This window comes from Chionomys nivalis, chromosome 17, assembly GCF_950005125.1.
Source record: "Chionomys nivalis chromosome 17, mChiNiv1.1, whole genome shotgun sequence".
Taxonomy (NCBI): domain Eukaryota; kingdom Metazoa; phylum Chordata; class Mammalia; order Rodentia; family Cricetidae; genus Chionomys; species Chionomys nivalis.
The window spans coordinates 42792654-42813899 of NC_080102.1; the positions used below are offsets into that span (position 1 = coordinate 42792654).

General features: G+C 50.7%; 2 protein-coding genes across 3 annotated transcripts in view; one reads left to right on the forward strand and one right to left on the reverse strand.

Annotated features, from left to right (window-relative positions):
* The first annotated feature begins 1444 nt into the window (after positions 1 to 1444).
* Trmu (tRNA mitochondrial 2-thiouridylase) lies at positions 1445 to 17304 on the forward strand. Of its 2 annotated transcripts, XM_057791437.1 has the most exons (11): positions 1445 to 1582; positions 4319 to 4484; positions 6147 to 6253; positions 8509 to 8631; positions 10790 to 10962; positions 12001 to 12054; positions 12129 to 12195; positions 13203 to 13303; positions 14639 to 14783; positions 15130 to 15212; positions 15344 to 17304. In XM_057791437.1, the coding sequence occupies exons 1-11, from the start codon at positions 1501 to 1503 to the stop codon at positions 15494 to 15496; spliced, it is 1254 nt and encodes a 417-aa protein (XP_057647420.1). In that variant the 5' UTR covers positions 1445 to 1500; the 3' UTR covers positions 15497 to 17304. The 2 variants fall into 2 exon arrangements, with proteins under 2 accessions (XP_057647420.1, XP_057647421.1); XM_057791438.1 differs by lacking the exons at positions 1445 to 1582; positions 4319 to 4484; positions 6147 to 6253 and having other exon boundaries at positions 8514 to 8631; positions 10849 to 10962.
* Positions 17305 to 17458: 154 nt separating this feature from the next.
* Celsr1 (cadherin EGF LAG seven-pass G-type receptor 1) overlaps positions 17459 to 21246 on the reverse strand; it is a 136219-nt gene continuing 132431 nt past the window's right edge. The window contains exons 30-35 of the mRNA XM_057791439.1: positions 21018 to 21112; positions 20658 to 20761; positions 20331 to 20480; positions 19689 to 19922; positions 19184 to 19445; positions 17459 to 18996 (exon numbers count right to left, since the gene is read on the reverse strand). Coding sequence (XP_057647422.1) covers positions 18972 to 18996; positions 19184 to 19445; positions 19689 to 19922; positions 20331 to 20480; positions 20658 to 20761; positions 21018 to 21112 — 870 coding nt within the window. The 3' untranslated portion in view covers positions 17459 to 18971. The remainder of the gene's footprint in view (positions 18997 to 19183; positions 19446 to 19688; positions 19923 to 20330; positions 20481 to 20657; positions 20762 to 21017; positions 21113 to 21246) is intronic.

Genomic DNA, 21246 nt, shown 5'->3' on the forward strand with positions numbered 1-21246 from the left:
ATCCCACAGACTTGCCTAAGGGCCAATCTAATGGAAGCTTTTTCTCAATTGATGTTCCCTCTTCCAAGATGACTCTAGCTTGGGTCAAGTTGCCAAAAAACTCTAACTAGGACAAGAGAGGTTGTAAGTTTGTCCGGCTTATGATACTCTGTGGTTGGTCCTATCACCAGCTCTGGCAGGGAAAGTGAGGCTTGCTATATTAAATGCCCACACCTAAGAAGAGAGGTTCCATGGGGCTGGAGAGATGGCTCAGTGGTTAAGAGCATTGCCTGCTCTTCCAAAGGTCCTGAGTTCAATTCCCGGCAACCACATGGTGGCTCACAACCATCTGTAATGAGGTCTGGTGCCCTCTTCTGGCCTGCAGACATACACACAGACAGAATATTGTATGCATAATAAATAAATAAATTTAAAAAAAAAAAAAAAAGAAGAGAGGTTCCAGTACTCTAGGCCAACTTGTGCATGTTATCCTTGGCTGGGACACTCCATAGGCACGACCCTTTGCCTTCTTGCCTGCCCAAGTCTCCTACTTGACTTTGCTCATACCCTACTCCCCCCATACATATTCAGCACATGTTTCTTCCAGCAGTCACCCACCAGCTGCCAGGTGCCTAGCTCCCCACAATGAATTCAGAAAGAGCCACAGCTCCAATCCGAGGTTCCAAAGGCATCCACTCATCAGAGTTCATCCTCCAAGAATGGCCTATGAGACATCCCCCCACCCCCCATCCAAGACAGGGTTTTTCTGTGCATCCTTGGCCATCCTGGAACTGGTGCTGTAGACCAGGCTGGTCTCAAACTCAGAGGTCTGCCTGCCTCTGCCTCCCGAGTGCACTCTTAAGTCCAAGGCCACAGCACCAGGTTCAACTCCTACCCGCTGTGGCTCATCCTTCCCAGCTCACTGGGCCTCCTAACCACGTTCCCATCGCGTACTCCAATATGCTGACCGAGCAGCTAGGAAAGCCTTACTAACAGTCCACTCTGTTCTGTCCACTGACCTCTCCACCCTCTGTGGCTGCAGCAGCTTCAGGCATTTGCACCCCAGGAGGACCCGATGCCAGCTCTCAAAAAAATCTAGTTTGTCTAAAATTCAGTGGGAACGTAGTGACAGTCCAGTCTCTCTAGCAGGTAACCATAAGAAGCCAGTTCCAGACACAACACGGTGTCCTCGCCCTTGTGCAGCCAGGATCTCAACCCAGAGGGGAGGCTGTTCCTGGTGCAGCTGACCCGGGAGGACTGCGGAGCGCAAAAGAAAAGGCGGAGCAGCGGGCAGCGGTTGGGAAGCTCGGCCCGCCCAGTTCATCCTCGACCTCTCCGGGATGCGACACGCCTAGCACATCTCAGCCAATCCGCCGCGCGGAACCAGAAGGCGGGCAGAACGCAGGGTGGGCGGAGCACGTTTCCGGCAGGGAGAAGAGTTGAGGACGCCCTGGAGGCCGGGACTTCCGGCGTAGCGTAGACGCTGCCCGAAAGCTGCTGGTAGGAGTTGCCTGTAGGCCGATGTCGGCGCTGCGGCACGTCGTGTGCGCCCTGTCTGGTGGCGTGGACAGCGCGGTGGCTGCGCTTCTGTTGCGGCGGAGAGGTGAGGCCAGGGTTCTTCAGTGGGGACAGGAACTGGGCTCATCCAGGCCTTAGGCCTGGCCTCTGCAGACTCCGCGGGCCTCCACTTGAGGACGGCCACCTGCTTGGTTACTAAAGCACTCAGTGTTTCCCCTTAGTTGGATGACTCTAAACGGCTATCTTTTCTTCCTGACTTCTAAACGTGGCCCCACAGGACCGTAGGGTCCGGATCTGATACCAATTTACCCATCTAAATTCCTCTAGCTGTATCTCCCCGCCCCCTATTTCGACTTCATTTCGTATTCACGTGGCAGTGTTTATGGAGCCTGAGCCGTGAATCACCTTCCCCAAGGCTCGGGCTAGGTCAGAATTTGGGCACGTTAATTAAGCACCCCTTTGTAAAGTGGGACAACCCCAAATTTGGGGTGTCTGGAATTGTTAAATGGTATAGTTTGTATTGAAAGGGTTAGCCATGCAATATGAGATAGTTTGGAAAGCAGGAGCGACTTAATCACAGCTGCTATGAGAGGTATTAAGTGCCGAAGAGGATGGGCATAGCATACACGTGTGCTGGGTGGGAAAGGGAGAAGGGAGCCACGCCTAGAAGCCAGGGTGCTTGAGCTGGGACGGAAGCTCAGGAGAGTTCTCTACAAAGGGCTGGCTGCAGAGGCAGAGTCGGTAACACAGGCAGGAGTCAGAGGATAAAGTGCTGAGAGTCTGGCCAGGGTAGGATAGAGAGGGTTAATCCCCAGGTAGTGAAGCCACGTGGTATTAGGGAGTAGGCAGCTGTGAGTCTTGGAAGGTTTCCAATGAGGACTGGGACTGCATGCTTTGGGAGATGCAGGAGGTTGACTGTGTTCGTTCGGATTTATCATTTTACAACGGAAAGAAGATAAGTCCTACTAGTTTTTATGTCTACGTGACACATGCTGGGGTCCCCTGGAAAGAGGGCGCTCAGAAAATGCCGCCATTGCAGTGGCCTGCGGGCTTGGCTAGTCTGTGGGGCATTTTCTTGATTAATGAATGGTTGATGTAGGAGGGCCAGTCCTATTATGAATAATGCTACCCCTGGGCAGGTGGTCCTGGTTGTCTAAGTAAGCAGACTGAGCAACCTGTTGCGAATTAGCCTGTAAGCAGTGTTCTTTCATGGCCTCCGCTTCATTTTCTGCCTCCAGGTTTCTGACCTGAATTCCTGCCTTGGTTTCCCTTGATGATGGAATGTGCTCTTTAAGGCAAAATCAATCCTTCCCAAGTTGCTTTTGGTCATGCTGTTTATCACATCAGTAGAAACCTAGCCCAAACTGGCTCTGTCCCTCCAGGCTGCAGTGTCTCTTATTTCTGTCTTTTCTTGGATTTCTTTCATGGAAGAAGCTGATGGCCGTATCAGGGGGAAAGCATTATCCTATCATTTCGGCATCGAGGGCTCTTTGCAGGGGATGGCCTGTCACACATTTCCTAGAAAGCTCACCCACCCTCGAGTGCCTACCCCCCGGTATGTGTGTTTGTCTCTCTGTGGGATAGTTGATCGGGCAGATTTGGTATGTGGATAGGGAGGTGCTAAAGCTCCTTGTAGAGTTTGTTCGTCCTACAGACTTGTCGGGTTTTAGCTCGCCTTATGCATTGGGCACTGTAGTAGCTCTGGGGATCCAGGGTTGGATTATGCTGTCTCTGCCCTCAAGGAGTCCTCTTCTGTAGTAAGTTAAATGCAAAACTAGCTCAAATTAGCATGGCTAATCTCTGGTAAAGCAGAGTCAGGTGCTTCCAGATGCAAGAGGGCCTCATCCCATAGGTCCTTAGGGTGTGTAGGACCTTAATGGGCATGGCATTTAATTTGTTAAAGATTTGTCAGCAAAAATTTTCCCTGGAATTTGTGTGTGGGGGGGTGTGGGGGGGTGTTACTTAAAGCTTTTAATACAACTCCTCTGTCTTTCCTTACATTCAGCTTATTCAAGAGAAACGGTTTTGATGTAGGTTGAACATCTGTGAGTTTTCTCAGATGTTGGAGTGCCAGTGCTGTCCTATGTGATATTTGTCACAGTAGAGAAAAAAATGAATCATAAAATATGTGGATGGTAAAGCTGCCTGCATGTATGTCTGTGTACCATGTGTGAGCCTGATACTAAGGCAGGCAAGAAGGAGGCATTGGATCCCCTGGAACTGGACTTACAGATGGTTGTGCCTGTGCCTGCTGTGTGGATACTGGGAATTGAACCTGTGTCCTCTGAAGAATCAGCAAATGCTCTTAACCCTAGAGCTATCTCTCTGGCCCTGGTTTTCTTTTTTTCTTTTTTAAACAGAATTGATATGTAGCTTGCAGCTAGCCTCAAACTCAGTACCTTCCTGCCCTAGCCTCCCAAATACTGGAATCTTAGGTGTGTGTGATCACATCTGGCTGAATGATAGCTTGAGTTTCTATTCACTGTTCAGTCATTCAGCACATATCTGATATGCCCCTGCTGTGTGTTAAGCATTGTTTTGATACATAGGATGGGAGAAAGCTCATTTTGTTCACTTTGGGGACACAAACAGTTTCATACACAGTGTACTACAGTGTGGAGGCCTTAGCAGTGCAATGAGTGTTAAAGGGAAGAAGAGCCTACAGGGATTACACTAGAATGGAAACCAGGCCCTAGGCCACGTGGACAGGCTTGGATTGCCATCCAAAATCTACAGAGGCATCAGAGCTGGAAATGTATGATGTGTCCAAACTGCTCAGAGCACAGATGGTCGTGCTTTTTACCCTCACTTCTCTCTGCAGGTTACCAGGTGACAGGGGTATTTATGAAGAACTGGGACTCACTGGATGAACATGGTGTCTGTGCTGCTGACAAGGACTGTGAAGATGCTTATAAAGTCTGTCGGATCTTAGACATCCCTTTCCATCAGGTGTCCTACGTGAAGGAGTACTGGAATGAGGTGTTCAGGTGAGTACAGGCCGTTGTACACGCAGGGTTTACTGTACTGTGAGTCTTTTCCAAGGAAGGGTGAAAACAGTCAGTGCCTCTCCACAGAGGTGCCCAAGACTGTGCTGGAGTGGGAGCATCAACGGCCTGGCCCACAGCACCCTCACCTTTCTCACCCTCTTGGGATATTTCCCACCTGCCAGAAATTTCTGTTTTTCTTTCTGATTTTTCAAGACAGGGTTTCTCTGTATAGCCCTGGCTGTCCTGGAACTCTCTTTGTAGACCAGGCTGGCCTCGAACTCACAGAGATCCACGTGCCTCTGCCTCCACAATCCAGCCTAAACACCGTAATTCTTACTGCTTACTATATGCTAAGTGCTGTGCTACATCTAAGAATACAAAGTCTATACATCATGGCTCTGTTCTGTAGGAATTGGCTAACTACTTGGTGGTAGACTCTTTACTCGAGGTGCCGATGGTGGTGAGCATCCTGTAGGAAACTCTCTGGTTTGAGAGGAGGGAAAATGGCGTATCATAGAGTATGGTCTGGCAGCCTCATGGAAGAGGAGGGGCCTGAGCAGCTTCAAGGAAGATTTAAATAGAGGTTGTTCTGTGGGGTACAAGAGCAGCAGTGAGGGGGAACATGCTCCTCTTCTATCTCAGGAATGTTTGACGTTTGGCTAGCCACTTACTCCTGCAGAGAAAGACACCCAGACTAGTCTCTGGTCAACCCTGACAATGCCTGGAAGCCCTTACACATGCAGAGATAACAGGCCATGTTCATTGTGGGTTGCTTTTGTCTCAACTATGCCACTCCACATAGAAGACCTTTGACAATTCTTTCTATCTGTCTGTCTGTCTATCTATCTATCTATCTATCCATCCATCCATCCATCCATCCATCCATCTATTTTGTTTTTTGGTTTTTTGAGACAGGGTTTTATTTTGTTTTTTGATTTTTTTGAGAACAGCACTGGCTGTTCTGGAACTAGCTCTTGTAGACCAGGTTGGCCTTGAACTCACAAAGATCCACCTGTCTCTGCCTCCTGAGTGATGGGATTAAAGGCGTGTGTTCCCACTGCTTGGAGACAATTTATTTGATTTTTCTAAGTCTCAATTTTCTCATCTTTAAATCAAAGATGATGCTCATACCTACCAGGAGCATCGTGGGAATGAGTTGCTGCTGTCCTGAAGAGTTCTAGAATAGTGCCTGGTTCACTCACAAGGGTTTGGGCATTTTCTGTCGCTGTGACAAACACTGTGGCCAAGGCAGCTAATGGAAGAGTTTGTTTGTGCTAACAGTTCAGAGGGATGCAAGTCTGCTGTGGCAGCTGGCCGCAGGCAGCAGCAGGGAGGGTGAACTGGGAATGGCATGTGGCTTTTAAAACCTCAAAACCTACCCCCAGTGGCTTACTTCCTCCATCAGGGCTGTACCTTCTAAGCCTGCCCAAACAGCACCACCAACTGGGGAACAAGTATTCAAACATCTGAGCCTGTTCTCATTAAAATATGTGAGTTCTGAGAAGCCACTTGATATAGTAGGAAATGGTTTGATAATGAAGCTCTCATGGGGGAGGAAGGTATAGTTTTGGGACAATGGAGAGAAATTCCATGTTAAACAAGTAGCTTATTTTTTTTAAGGAATGTATCACTTAGAGCTGAAGGTGCTTTCCTTTTTTCCAGTGACTTTTTAAATGAATATGAGAAAGGGCGGACTCCCAACCCTGACATCATCTGCAATAAGCACATCAAGTTCAGTTGCTTTTATCATTATGCTGTGGACAATCTTGGTAAGGAACTGGAATTTCTTCATCTGTGTTTAAATCATAGCTTTCCAGGCATAGTCAGGAGCTAGAACCTTGTGGACAGTTTTGTCTTTCAGAAGAACTTTCTAGTTCAAGGAGAGGGTGCCCTCCATCATGGGCAGGCAGCGGGCCTCACATAGCTGAGAGGAGGTATGTTTAGCCACTGACCTAAAGGCTAAAAGGTGGCAGGACTCTAAGCACAGGACTCTCAGAAAATAGGATTCAGATCTAAATCAGTAGTGATTGGAGAAAGAGCATCAGTAAAGAGAAGTAGGCATGGGAACCTGCGCGTCACCTGTATTAGCTGGAACACGGGAGTGCCGGAGACAGCAGAGCTCTCAAGTGTCTGCCGAGGAGGAAGTGATAGCACACGCTGGTAATCCTAGTAAGAGGTAGGCTGAGGCAAGCCTGTTGGAAGTTTGAGGCCAGCCAAGCTTTATAGCAAATTCTAAGCCCTCCTGTATAGTGAAACGTCTCAGTGAAGGAAGAAAGGGAGGGTGGGAGGCAGGCTGGAGGGTGGGTAGGCAGGCACATGGACAAGCCTGCAGGCCAGTCTGACCGTAGCCAGAATTGTACAAGATGGGAGTCAGCAGACTACCCACAGAGCAGCAAGCCAGGACTTACGGGCCTGTATGTTATTTCATACACTGGCAAGAAGACTGCTTAAACTGGGAGTCAGTGGTGTCCAGAGTGTGGCCCACGGGAGCCCAGAGGACACCTAGCCTCTTAGATGCATTTGTGTTGAGGGTCAGTCAAGCTATGACCTAGTGTGGTGATCCTCTGTGTTTTCTGTGCCACAGCTTACTTGGTTCCCTATTGTAGTGTCTCCCTGTCTCTCCGGGTCCCTATTCTGTGTTTGAATCCCACACTAGAACCCCTCCCCCTTGATGGTCAGACACCTGAAATCTAGGCTCTGAGGGAGTGGAGCTTCTCAGAAGAGCTCCACATTTCTTGCAGTATGGGTGATGGTCCTTAAGGAATGACGTGCGAGCAATGAGAAGATGCCATGCTGTGTCCTGGAAGGTTCTAGTTGAGTGGTTTGAATGCAGTGTTAGCCCAGCAGTGCAGCTGCTCAGGTCTGAGTCTGCTTCGCTGTGCCTTCCAGGTCAGTCTCAGCAGTGCCGACACCTGAACTTCTCACGGTGGAAAGGTAGTATCATGGGGACAGAAGAGATTACATGTTGAGTGGTCCTTCCATATGAAAATAATGCACACTTACCAAATCACTGGCATTGATAAAAGAGGGGTAGCTTATCTATGATTTTACACAAGAATCAAAGGAATTAGACCGAGGTTGTCCTTTTTTCCCCTGTATATTAAAAGTCATGGGGACAGTATGACATGAGTTTCTCTGCTTACCACTGCCATGGGTGTGGTCTCTTGGGACCACTCAGTGCTTTGTCAGTGCCGTTCCCATCAGGCTGCAACATCAGAATTCACGCCTCCTACTGTTGAATATTTTGGTTTTCAGTTTTTCCTTAGTGTTGTAAGAAACTGGTAAGCTTGTCAATCTTTGAGTAAGCTAGATGAGTGAGTGAATCGGTTCTGACTTTTGAAAGGCTCTTTAAAGATGCAGGAGCTGAAGGGAGCTGCTTAGTGGGCTATCACATAGGCCTCTATGCCCCGTGCTCTGTGGTCAGGGGGGGATTGACAGTTGTGCAGGTTTCAGGGTATGTGGTTGGTTCTGCATGCTTTATCTAGGCTGGTATCCTAATTTACTTTCTGTTGCCATGATAAAAATTATGACCAAAAGCAACTTAGAGAAGGAAAGGTTCATTGGCTTACATGTCCCAGTCACAATCCGTCATCAGGGGAAGCCAAGGCAGGAACTCAAGCAAAAGCCATGGAAGAATGCTCCCTACTGGCTGATCCCCATGGCTTGCTTAGCTAGCTTTATTCTACAATACAGAACCATCTTCCTGGGGTAGTACTGCCCACATCAGCCATTTATCAAGAAATTGCCCACCAGCTGTGCATGGTGTCACACACCATTGGTCCTAACATTTGGGAGACAGAGGGAGTTCAGGACCAGCCTGGTCCACATAGTTCCAGGACAGCCAGCAGTATGTTGAGAGACCCTCCCTCAAAAAAAAAAAGAAAAAAAAAAAGTCTGCTGATGGAGAAAGGCCATTCTGTTGGAGACATTTTCTTAGTTGAGGATTCCTCTTCGCAACTGACTCCAGTTTCTGCCTGTAACTTTGTGTCTCACACTGGATCCTTGTGTTCTGAAAACCCTCCAGGAGCAGATGCCGTTGCCACTGGCCATTATGCAAGGACCTCGCTGGAGGATGAAGAGGTCTTTGAGCAGAAGCACACTAAGAGACCAGATGGGCTGTTCAGAAATCGATTTGAAGTCAGAAATCGTAAGTTCATGTGCGCGGCCAGAGCCTAATCTCTGTGAGCACGGGAGTACTTAGAAGGATGGCAAGAGTGGGGGCTGGGCACACAGCCCCACCCAGTCCTGTGTGCTCCTGGCCAGTTAGCTGGTCCGTTTAGGTTTAGATTTGCAAAGGCACAGGTAGCAGGGTTGCTTCCCCAGGGCCTGTGTTGAGCATTGCAATGCCCTGGTCAGGAGCCAGGGTGAGAGCTGAGGAAGGAAATCAGAAACTTATCATGTAGGGTATTACATGTTGGTAAGTTGGACTTCCAAAAATATCTGGGGAACTATTTGACAGTAATAATTGGGATGGTTTTAAGAGGGTCCCAAGCAGGTGGCAAGTCACTTCCAATCTCGAGTAGATACACCTGCTCATGTCAAGGACATGCTCACCTTTGTCCGTACCTGTTCTGACCCTCCTAAGATGGTTAAGTACTGTGTTGAGTGACTCGCTGGTGGTAGTTTTTGATGCCTTTGTTTCCGGTGTGCATTTTAGGCAAACCAAAGCTGTTTTGTGGCTTTGGTCTGTGTCCTAGGGGATCATCCAAGTAGAGGCATAAGAGCTCTTGGGCTCAGGGAATGGCTGTAGCTGTGGACCTGACCCTGTAAGTAGCTGTTTTTCATCTGAACATGGTGCAGTGCCTGGCAGAACAAAAAGGAGGGCAGAATCCGGGAAACAGCACGGCTTCACCAGTTAGCTGCTAGCTGCGACCAGCTCTTTCCCTCTAACATCTTAATATGTTACCAGCTTCCTGTTTCAAAGGCATAGGTTTTCATTGTGTTTTAAAATAACTCAGAAGGTAGATGTGGGGACGCACCTGTAAGCCCAGCACTTAGAAGGCTCAAAAAACAACCAGTCACAAAGAATCCAGGACAGAGTAACTCAGAACCAAGAGAAAATGTACAGAAACACTATTTGAGAGAATTCTAGTCTTATTTTCAGCCAGTTGCAATTTTTTTTTTAAACAAAGTAACAGGTCGGAAATGGGAAACAGCTCAGTTTGTAGAACAGCCTTCATCATCTTGGACCAGACCTTAGTCCTTGCTGTAGAGATTGGGAAAATTCTCCTTTACAAGGCGGTGTCAGAGCCAGTGGGTGGAAACCTACAGACAGTATGATGCTTACTGCTGGCTGGTGTGTGATGTGTACAGTGGTATTTAAACTGTGTAGAGCTGAGGAAATGGCTTTGATAGTAAAGGCTGTGACCTCAGTTCAATTCCCAGAACACGTGTAAAGTGGCAGGCATGGTGGCATGTCCGTGTAGTCCCGGCACTGAGGAGGCAGAGATAGGCTCGACAGTCTAGCCTAGTTGGTGAGTTCTGGGCTAGTGGGAGACCCTGAGGAGCAGTCGAGGTTGTCACCTGACTTCCACACTCATGCACTGACGTGGGCAAGCTCTCAAACGCATGTGCACACATACACACAACTGAGCTGCTGTGTGTGAAGTGCTCCACACTACCTCTGGGTGCCTCCTAGCACCGTGTGAGAGAAAGGGTGGGAGAAGCAAATCCACCCATTGCCCTACCAGCTCTGGCCTGGGGAAATTTACCCAGCGACCTTCTCGGTCTAAAGTCAATGCTACTCACAGCTGTGTACGTCAACAAGGAGTTCCTTACAGTCACCTGGAGAAAGTTAGAGAAACCACAGTGGGGCTGGCGGCAGATGTCAGTTTCCACCCTGAGGCTGGGCTTGCGACCGGAGCCCTGTTTCTTTCTTTGCACACGTCATACGCCTGCAGTTGATAGGCAGATGAACTGCTGCTACTACTTCAGCATAATTCCGCATGGACTGTCTGTCCAGCCTCCCAGGTGTGACTAGATTTTTAGGACCATTGCTTCTCACTTCACATTTTTTTTTTCATATAGTGTTTCATGTTTGAAAATCTTATAATCAAAATTACAAGCAGTATAAGTTTCTGTATGTAAAAATCTACCTTCCCTGTGCTGTTCCTTATAGATAAACCAGATCCAGCATTTCCTGTACATTAGCCATGCTGGTATTTTTTTTCCCCATAATCTTTTGAGATGAGTTTGCTTCTGGCAGACTGGGGGTGGGGGTGGGGTAGCTGCTCACACAGAAGGGCATTAAAAGCAGAGTTACTATCTGTGTTCCTGCAGTGACTTTTGTTCTTTACTCTTGGCAGCCGTAAAACTTCTCCAAGCAGCTGACAGCTTTAAAGACCAGACCTTCTTTCTCAGCCAGGTTTCCCAGGATGCCCTGAGAAGAACCATCTTCCCCCTGGGGGACTTAACAAAAGAGTTTGTAAAGAAAATAGCTGCAGAGAATAGACTCCATCATGTGCTTCAGAAGAAAGAGGTAGGAGTGAGCGGCTTGCCATTCCTGAATGTTTCCACCCGTGTCATCATGGCACAGGCAGGGCTGGGCTCGGTGGTGCTTTTGCTAGGAACCCATCGGGCCAAGCCACAGAGCACGGTTGCAGGTGAGGAGCAGCTGAGGTCGACCTCGTCCTCCCACCTCTTGTGCCTGCTGTGGTCGACTGCTTTCTCAGCAGACATGGTAACTGGCTTAGCCAGCCAGGTGAGTGTGGACAGGGAGCAGCCTTGCTGGTCCATCCCATGAGACAGGAGTCTGCAACACAGTGCTGCCTGTCCAAGGAGACAGTAACGAATAGACAGTTCCTCTCCACCTTCTCAGAGCTCCCTGTAGAAGGACACTCATACACTGCTAACCCCTGTGGAGGGAGAAGCCCCAGTAGTCCAGGGTTGATTAGAGGTTAGCACAGCTTCACCTGTAGCCACTGTTTATGCCAGTCTTCTGGGAACACACATGGCTGTGCCTTTATCAGCAAGTACACATTGCCAAAGAGAATATCCCTTACCTGTTCTATCATCTTCCTTGTTGTTCATTTGACAGCATTCTCCATGGTAGAAACTGACAGAGTCACTGCACTCTATGGGGCATACCCCTGCTCTCATGACACACACGGAGGAGTAATGGCAGAACTGCTTGCCCAGTGCATTCCCGGGGAGATCCGCTTCTTTCCTGGTCTCCCAGCTGGGCTCAGCCAGTTGTAGCCATCTTCTCCCTGACTCCCCTACTGCCTTGAGTTGGGAGCCAGTCTACTTTGGTCATCTGGGTTTTCCAACAGTCTAGTTGTAAATGATGCAGTGTGTTTACATGATAGCACCTGTTTCGGGGCCAAACTCAGAAAGACAGGACATTCTCTAGGCCTTCGAGTTCTGTTTGAGTCTGTGCTGAGTTCTGGGGCTTCCTGTAGCACAGCCTGCTCTCTGGCTGGCACTGGTGCTGCCCTCCTAGCCCAGCCTGGCTCTCTGTTCCCTGCTTTGCCTCCTGGCTTCTGCTCACATCATGTTGGCCTTCCTCTCGTTTCAGAGCATGGGCATCTGCTTCATTGGTAAAAGAAACTTCGAGCATTTCATTCTTCAGGTGAGTGTCCTCTGACGTGAGTGGCTGTCTGCGCTGGGCCTGGGTCTCCAGTAGTGATGAAACTTGTCTTCCAGTATTTGCAGCCTCGGCCTGGAAAGTTTATTTCTATCGAGGATAATACAGTTCTGGGAACACATAAAGGTGAGTCCAGGGCTAGCTCCTGTCCATCTCATGAAGGGCACGGGAGGACCTGAGGGGTAGGCTGGGCTGGGTACATGTGGCATGAGCAGTCGCTCTGACAGAAACTTCATGTGTGCTGTGATGCTTATCTTATATTTAGCCCTTAGATTCAGAACTGGACTCTAGATGTATTTTACATTGCTAAAAGTATGCTGTTGATTGCTATGGGAGTACAGGGAGACTGCAGGAATGCCACTGGCGAAAGAATAGAGCTGGCCTCATAGGGCTGAGGGATCACATGGGTGCTAATCACAGAGGACCACCATGACCTGCGCTGTGCTGCGTGTGAGACAGAGCCAGTCACAAGTGCTCATAGCACAGTGCTCATGTGAGGGCAGGAAGTATGGGCTGGAGGGGACATGCTTCCTAAGACTTAAGGTCTGAACCCATCTGTTAAACTGGCTGGAAAGTCAGGGTAGCCGGGTTTTTGGTTTTTTTTTTTTTTTGCCATGTATGGCGCCTTTGGAGGGAGCAGGGCTCCCCGAGAGTAAGGAGAGACCCAGTTGTTATATTGAAGAGAGTGGCTTTGCTGGAGACAATGTTTCTGTCCCTAGCAGCCATCGGTTAGGAGACTTATGGGTTTGGATGCCCAGGGTACAGTGAGTCCTGCCAGATTGCCTCTGCTAGGGCACATGCATTCTTGAGGAGGTAAAGCTGGTGACTAGGTGGTCCGGTGGGTATACAGTGCAGATGCAAGGAATGTGGTCACTAGGCACAAGACCTACTCTGCAAGCTGTATCCCCATGGGGGTCAGAGCCCCTAGATGAAAGAGCTGGGATTTGTACCAGGCTTAGTACCATCATATCCCTCAAGTCCTAACCTTAGGTGGCGTGTGCATGAGTGTGTGGTTAGGGCCAATAGCCCTTCAAGCCAAGAGAATCACAGTTTAAAGACAGCATGCCTCATAGCAATCCAGAGCCTCCCACTTATGAGGACTGAGATGTACCATCTGAATCACTGTTTCATAGGTTGGTTCCTGTATACTTTGGGCCAGAGAGCTAAGATCAGTGGCTTGAGAGAGCCCTGGTACGTGGTGGAGAAGGATGGCACCAAGGGTGACGTGCTTGTGGTGAGTGAGATTGGCCTTCACTGTCTGCTATGCCAGTAAAACAAGCAGCACTGGAGTGCCCAAGAGCCTATAACGTATTATTAGGCTCCTATTGTGTGCTGGCCATGCACCAGTCAAGGCACCCATTCCTAGAGAAACTGGCGTGCTTTGCAAAGGAGGACGAGAGTCGGTTTAGATACCTTGTAAACACCTCTCGTGGAGAGGAAGTTGTCATAGTACCCAGTCAGCTCTCCCATCCACCCTCCGTGGGAGGGTCCTAGAAGTTCTTGTGGGCCAAGGTAGTTAGGCTAGAACCAGGCTGAGCCAGGACCAAGCCATGCCCTTGGTCACATAGGACCCTGGGCCATTCTGGTCTGCCCTAGGATCTGGAGGAAACTCTCCAAGAGGACAAGCTTTGAGGAGATTGACACTGTCGAGATATTTGGGCTTATGAATTGGGTGGGGATGGAGGAATAGGTGCTGCTGGCATCCTGCCTGTGCATACATGGCAGTCACCAGCTCTCAGGAGTGCAAGGGTGGGAACCCTGCTGGGGTAGGCTGAGCTGCCAGCTGGTGTGGGCAGAGATGCTGGAGGACCCACAGACTTCACCAGTCTTCTAGAAGAGCGGCACGGAAATGCCTGCTCAGGCTTGAATTAAGGTGTCTTTAGCATAAGCTCTCAGATGGGCCTGCTGAGAAGAGCTGGAAGGATCATTGGCTCAAGGGCCAGGTGATCTCAGTGTCTTAGCACCCAGAATCTCGGGGCTTAGTGTTTCTGGTTCCGCCCCAGGCGAGACTAGACTGCCCTAGGCAGCACCTGGGTTCTTCTGTACAGAGACTAGTGGTGATGGGAATAGGGACTTCAGAACCAGTCCTGCCTGTGAGAACTACTCAGGCCAGGATCAGCTGCACAGTTCCGCAGCCACCCAGGTGGCTGGGGGCCTGCATCCTTCAGCCCCTGCTTTCCTCAGCCAGTTGTTGCTGGTTGCATCTGTGGCCCTTCCAAGAGGCCAGTTGTGTGGCTGACCTGTGTCTCTAGGAATAGAAAATAATCTTCAGAGTATGGCAGGGTGGGGGTAATGAGAGGAGTGGGGATCTTACACCTGCCCTCTGCTTCTGCTCCATGGCTGACTGTTGTCTCTTACTCCTTTCTCATTTGGAAACCAGCATAAACAAGCCCTTAAGCTGATAAAATGAATTCCACATATGGGCTGACGCATGCAGCTGAGCGGGGCTGGTTTATAAATAGTTATGGATGTGCTGTTCGGATTGTTCTTATTAACGATACCTGCTGAGAGCTTTGGGATGAGGGCTGCTCCCCTCAAAGGATCACAGTGTCTGTATTCTGCCCTGCAGGCTCCCCAGGTAGACCACCCAGCTCTGTACAGGGACCTGCTCAGGACCAACCGTGTACACTGGATTGCCGAGGAGCCACCTGCTGCCTTGGTCAGAGACAAGATGATGGAGTGCCATTTCCGATTCCGCCACCAGATGGCACTAGGTGACTGGATGGAAGGGGCCCTTGTTGCTAAACTCTGTGGGATTAAACTAAACCAGACTGTCCACACCCGGAAGTCCCCATCATTGGTACTGTGTAACTTCAAAACTCCTTACCCTGTGTCTGCCACAGAAAGGGGACTAAGGTACAGGAACGCTGTTTTGTTAGAACTGCTGGAAGTTGGGGTCCTAGTATGAGGAATTGAGTTGCAGTATATGCTATTCTGAGGTGTCTGTCCTTCTCCAGCAGGAAGGATGTTAGGTGTTCCTGCTCCCACAGGCTGCTATTTCCCCAGTGCTGTGACTGGCAGTGAAAGTAGACCCTCACCCATCTCATAACTCTCCCACAGTGCCCTGTGTGCTGACACTCAACCAGGATGGCACCGTGTGGGTGACAGCTGTGAAGGCTGTGCGGGGCCTTGCCTTGGGACAGGTGAGTGGGGCAGTGGGAGGTAGAATGGGGAGCTTCCACATTGCTGTCCCCCTTAGACCAGGTGCTTGGTCAGCTCTGCCCTAGAGTCTGAGACCCCACAGTGAGCCTCCCCCATCCCTCTTTCTTTCCAGTTTGCTGTGTTCTACAAGGGTGATGAATGTCTTGGCAGTGGGAAAATCCTACGATTAGGGCCGTCTGCCTATACACTCCAGAAGGGCAAGAACAGAACCAAAGTGGCTCCCGAGGTCTCCAGTGACAGCTCAGGCCTGCACCCTACACCCTGACAAAGGCCAAGTCGCTGGGACGAAGTGCTAGAGCAGTCTGGGGGCAGGTTGGTCAGTGATGGGCTTGGTGCTGCCAGAATCAGTAAGTAGACTGGTTGGCTGCAGAGCCAGGGCAGTGTGAGGAAGGAGTCATGAGTCTCTGCACTGGTGCTGCGGTACACCAGAAGCAGTTGCTGGCTGGTGGGTCAGCCTCCAGGGCCCTGATGGAGCTGCTCTTTCTCAGTGCCGTGCAGGAACAGCATTAAATAAAACCATCTGCCAAATAGTCTGACCACTGTGTCTGGGACCGGCTGGAGGCCTGAGTGAGCTGCTGTGGCTGTGCTCCTTCCACTGAGCCTCGGCTGTAGCCCTTTCCCCTCCCTAGGGCCTGATTTCTCTCCAAAAGGAAGGCAGTTATCTGTATTAGGCCACTCCTTGTCTGAAGTCTGATATGTGAGATAACCCTTTCCCTGCAGTGCCCACACCAAGTGGAAGCCAGTGTTTTCCTGTCAGCTTGGCACTGGATTGAAGTGTACATTTGTGTCACTCCAGAAGGGCTCAAACGTGTAAGGAAAAACACATCGGAAGATGACCTTTAGTGGGGAGGTGTGCATGCAGGTAGAGACCCGGGGAAAGGGCACCCACTACTCTGCTCCCATTTTTCCCAAAGGTGGCACCACTGGGCAGATGTGTGAGACAATACAGAGGTTAAAAGTCTGGAAACTCACCTTTTTGGACAGGAATCAAGATAAAAGGTCCTAAGAGATGAGGGCTGGAAACAGCACTGCTAGGAAATAGTGCTAGCCAGGTTGCTGCTACGTTAGGGTGAGGGTTTTGACCAGGCCCAGAATCTGAGAACTCCAGTGGCATCTTGAATTCTTTAAAGCCGAGAGAAAGATGACGGATGGAACCCTAAGGTCATTGATCTGTACAGCACAAGGGAGGGTAGAGCACCCATCCGCTGTGCCTAGGAGATGACGGTGAATGCAGAGCAGTAGACACAGCGAGGAAGCAGAACACTTGGAATGTGAGCCATCTTGGAGAGGATGAGCGAGCATCATGACTATTGCTAGTGCTCAGATCTGCAGAACAAGAGAGGTTAGGGACCAGTGGGACACCATAGCAGCACCACGGGGTCTAATAGGTCCTTGTAGTGTTCCCTGTGTAGGTTCCTAGATTTGGAGACTGCCACAAGATGGTGCTGTGGTTTAAAGTGCTTGCTGTGCAATCAGGAGGCCCTGAGCTTGGACTCAGCACCACATAAGCTGCTTGGCCTGCACATGCCTGTGACCCCATCTCCAGAAGGAGTAGAGACAGGAATAGTGGGGGTTTGCTGGCTTCCAGTTTAGCTGAAAAAACAAAAGAAAAAACCCACAAACCCCAGGTTCAGGGAAAGACCGTGCCTTATAGGTGGGAAGTGATAGAAGACACCAGATGCCCTTTTCTGGTCTCTGTCCCCTAGCTGGAAAGATGACTCTGTGGTTAAGAATACTGGCAGAGACATCCATGCACACTTTACGGATCCTTAAGTTCTCAAATTTGATAAAGACACAAAGGCTGAAGAATTGGAAAACTTGGGCAAGTCCATCCATGTCGTGGCAGGCCTGCACATGAATAGAAAATTATGACAATACCTGTCTGCCACCTGTACCCCACGAGAGCCTGAGGCCGTCTTCAGTAGTCCCTTCCATGCCACCTTAGGGGACGGGAAACACCCAGCACAGCATGGGTACAAATCCACAAATTTTAATTTATTATAGCTGTGTCTCACCTGTGTTGTCACCCAGTGCTGAACAGTAATAAATACACTTGTTAAAAACCTCCAGTGTTGAACCTGTAGTCTTAGGTCATAAAAACAGTTTAAAACTGACAGCTTGTTTTGTTTTTGTAACAGTTATGATCAAATTAAAAATTCCACCTTCTGGGGTGCTGTGGAGCTGCGGCATTGGGAGCAGTCACGGTGCTCCAGCTCCTGGAGACTGAAGCTCCCTGTGCTTCATTCTTTGTGTCCTTGCATCCTCAGAGGCCGCTTGGGGCCTCCCTTTAGCCTCGTGGTAATGAGTGACCTCAGACCACGTCATGTGGGCTTTCCTCTGACAAGTCGATCATTAGCAGTTCTGATCTCTCAGTGTGCAGCGCGGTGTGAAAGTCGTCGCATTTGACGTCCTGGTTTCTCCCATTCGCCAGCAGCTATGCAGCGCATGTCCACCCGATTCCAACAGCAGTGAATGCTGACGAGTGTCAGTAACTCTGGGCCCCATCTCTTGGACTTGGCCGCACGGTGGCTTGTGGCGGGCTGATCACAGTAGCCCTCGGTGTGAGTTTCCAAAAAGAATTTGCTAACCATTGAAAACTGGGACTGTGGCTTTGTTTCTCTGCACAATTGGCCACTTAAAGCAAAGTGATGTCATTGGTCAGATTTCGGGGGTGGAGCCCCTGCCTGCCCAGAGAGCTCTGGAGTTTGAAAGAGTAGAACATTGGCAGGAAGGAATGTGACATCCTGGAAGACTGCAGGGGTCCCTCTGAATCAGGAACATGATTCCTCTGAGATCCTACAGGGAGCAGGAGCAGGGACAAAAATTCTCTCCCGCAGTACTGGGCTGGCTGGGACGCTCCAGAGAAGCCCCTCTGTATCAGGAGTAGACCTGGCACAGGGGGTGGGAGTGGCAGAGTGGTGGGGATTTCACCCTGTGTGAAGCCAGCAGTGGCAGTCACACTTCACGGGCCAGCCCCATCCTGGATCCACCGAGCTGAGCGCACACAGTTGTGTGCTCTGAAGGCCGGCAGAGCACCACACTCCGCGCTTGCTGGCTGGAAGCAGCTGCCGGAGTTTGTGATGACTATATCAACGTCAGCGCCCTTGTCCTTCCCGCCTGGGCACGGGGACCAGCTGTGTTGATTCTTCCAGACGCAAGTACAACTGTGTAGGCCTCCTTGGGCAATATATTGAGATGCCATTTCATGGCTCTCCAGTGTAAGCAAAGTCAGGACATTGTAAAATATACACAGGTTCCCATTTTCTCCAAGTCCAGGACAGATTTATACGTATTTACAACTTTAAACAGCAATTTAAGACACGGTACCTTTGCAGAGACTCAGGCTGGTGACTATAGGCTTGTAGAGCTGGGCCTGGCCTGTGTCCAGTATCTGAACCCTGGCAGGCTGAAGGGCCTGGCATAGTGATTCACCACAGCTAGCTTGGGCTCTGTGGCTTCTGTCTAGGCCTCTTGTGGCCAGGTCAGCAGCATAGTTTGGGTTCTGTCTGCAGTCTGAGGACGGAGCCGTGCCTGCCTAAAGTCCGTGTCTCCCTCTTGAGACATGCCTGTGGCTTTGGCACTTGTCACAGAGTCTGATGGGCCCTGAGCTTCCCATCTGAACATTCCGTGTAGAGCCAGCTGCTGTTGCAGGGACCCTCATACCAAGGCCTGTCCGTCAAGGTCCCAGGGCTTGACTGGCAGTGTGTAGGGTTGACTGTGCCTCATGGTTTCCTGATGGTTCAAATTGAAGTTTCATTACTGCCTCTGTGTGTGGGAAGAATTGCCAGGCGTGTGGAGGGTCAGTGACGGTGGCAACTGGATGGAATCTAAAGTCATTTAGGGGCGGGCATTCCCAATGAGGTGTGGGGGAAGCCTGGGGGCTCTAGTGGCCCTGGATGGGGAAAGCTGGTGGGCCCCACCCTCATAACACCCTGGAATCGAGGCTACTTACTCCGAGTCAGAGCCATTAGCCTGAGCACTCCCTGTGCATACATTCATGGCCACCCCATTGAGGTGTTCACGGCCTGACTCCCTCCTTGGAGTCTTGATGGTAATGACACAGTCGGTGGCACGGACTCCATCACCTGAGCCGAGGGAGGATGTGCGGGAAGACGAGGGGCTTTGCTCACAGTCTGCCAGCTTCTCTCGCAGCCGGCACTTCAGCGGCTGCTCTGGTAGCGGTGGCGGGTAGGTGACTTTGTTTTTCAGGATGCCTGGGAGGAGGGAGGTGTCCACCAAGTCAGCCCAAGTAGACACAGGAACAGAGTGGCTCAGTTGGAGATGGATGGTGTCGAGCAAGTGACTGTACCTAACCTAGTTCTTAACGATTTGACCAGGCCTAACCCAAATTCTCCACAGGACCCCCCCACCCCAACCTGCTGAACATGGACTCCTGCCCGTCCCGTGTGCTGTATGAGGGTTTGCTCCCGGGACACAGCAGGGCCCTCCTGAGGTACCTTTCCGTTGTTCCTGGGGCTGGCTGCTGAGCACAGCCACTGGCTTTGCCAGGACTCCGCTTTCCAGGTCAGGGGGCCGGTCGCCACAGTGATTGCCCTGTGCCTGCCGGTGCAACTCCACGCTGACCTTGGTCTCCACCTTCAGGTGGGGCTCTGCGTCCAGCTCCTCACTGTCGCTCCCAGCCAGGCTGTCATCGGGCCAGCCAGCTTGGACATGGTTGGCTACAGCATCTGCTGAGAGAAGAATGACACTGGGTTAGACTTGCAGCTACACCCCTGTCATACCAGGCCTGGTAGACCCCGAGAGTTGCCTTGACCTCATCCTGGCTTGCTGGACTAGCAGGACCCTAATACGCTAAAGATGGAGACACTGTGACCACATCTTGATGTTGGGGACCCTGGTATATGATCCCCATGGCTGCACACAACACTGGCTGCTCACTGCATGTCGTTTCCAGCTCTCCACAGTCTGTGGAAGCACCCAAATTCCTGCCTTTGCCCAGCAGATGGTGTGGGCAACTTTCTGATTTTTCTGTTCCAATCCGAGCTGTCCTGTGTGGCTATTATTCTGCTGGATAGGTCCTAGAGGGTGCAAGCCACAGTTGAGGTGTGCCCATAGCCCACTGTGTCTCTACTGCTCACCTTTTGGGGTGCTGTGGACGGGGCCCCCAGCCGGATTCCATTTGTCTTCAGCATCTCCACCATCGTCCTCGCTGTCTGATGAGTGTGAAGAGGCGTAGGAGCTGCTGTGCTCATCCAGGGACAGTTCACTGTCGGAGTCAGAGTCAGGGCCTGCAGGGGCAAGGTGCAGGAGGGAACTCAGGCCCTGACTCCAGCTGAACGTGAGGCCACCGATGCTCTTCCAGGGTACATGCAGTCCAGTACCTCAGGGATGGGGGGGGGGGTCCAGAAAGGGGAGGAAGGGCAAGAAAGAACCAGGGATTCTGGTGTCTGCAGGGGAAACCATACCATGAGCTTTCTTGGAGTTCCTAGGGATGAAGGATGTATCTGGTTCTCCATGGCTACCACGTGCTGGTCCAGAGGACACACTGAGCTTCTGGACCCCTTCATCCCTAGACAGGGTACAAGTGGGGTAGACTCAGCACTGTCCCTGAGTGCTAGTGATGGGCTGTCAGCGTCACAGAGCACACACGGTGGAAGGCCACAGGAAGCTCTGGAAGATTCCCTAAACAATCCCATTTATGCTCTATCAACAGCAATAACTGATTTAAAAAAAAAAAAACAGCCTTGCGGACATACGGGGACAGACTGGGCATCACAGCCAGGGTGTTGTTTACCCCATGAAAATAGTGGGTACAGAGGCCTGACCTGGTGGTACTGTCCAGAGAGGCTGTGGACTCGCCCAGGGCCGTGCGGAGCATGTCTGGTCCTTCGCTGTATGTGTTGTTGCAGTTGAGGGATCGCTAGGGGGAAGGGTGGGAAGCCATTGGTGAGCAGAAGCCAGAGGTTAATATTGCCCCTGAGCAGCCCCCATGGTAGCACTCTGACTGCCCTGCCAGCACTCGGGAGGGGGAGACAGGGCTGCACACTGGAGCCT

Coding starts and splice junctions, on each gene's coding strand:
- Trmu (XM_057791437.1), top strand. CDS start 1,501: ATGTCGGCGCTGCGGCACGTCGTGTGCGCCCTGTCTGGTGGCGTGGAC. Junction 12,055..12,128: donor TCGAGCATTTCATTCTTCAG/GTGAGTGTCCTC, acceptor CTTGTCTTCCAG/TATTTGCAGCCTCGGCCTGG. Junction 13,304..14,638: donor CCAAGGGTGACGTGCTTGTG/GTGAGTGAGATT, acceptor TCTGCCCTGCAG/GCTCCCCAGGTAGACCACCC.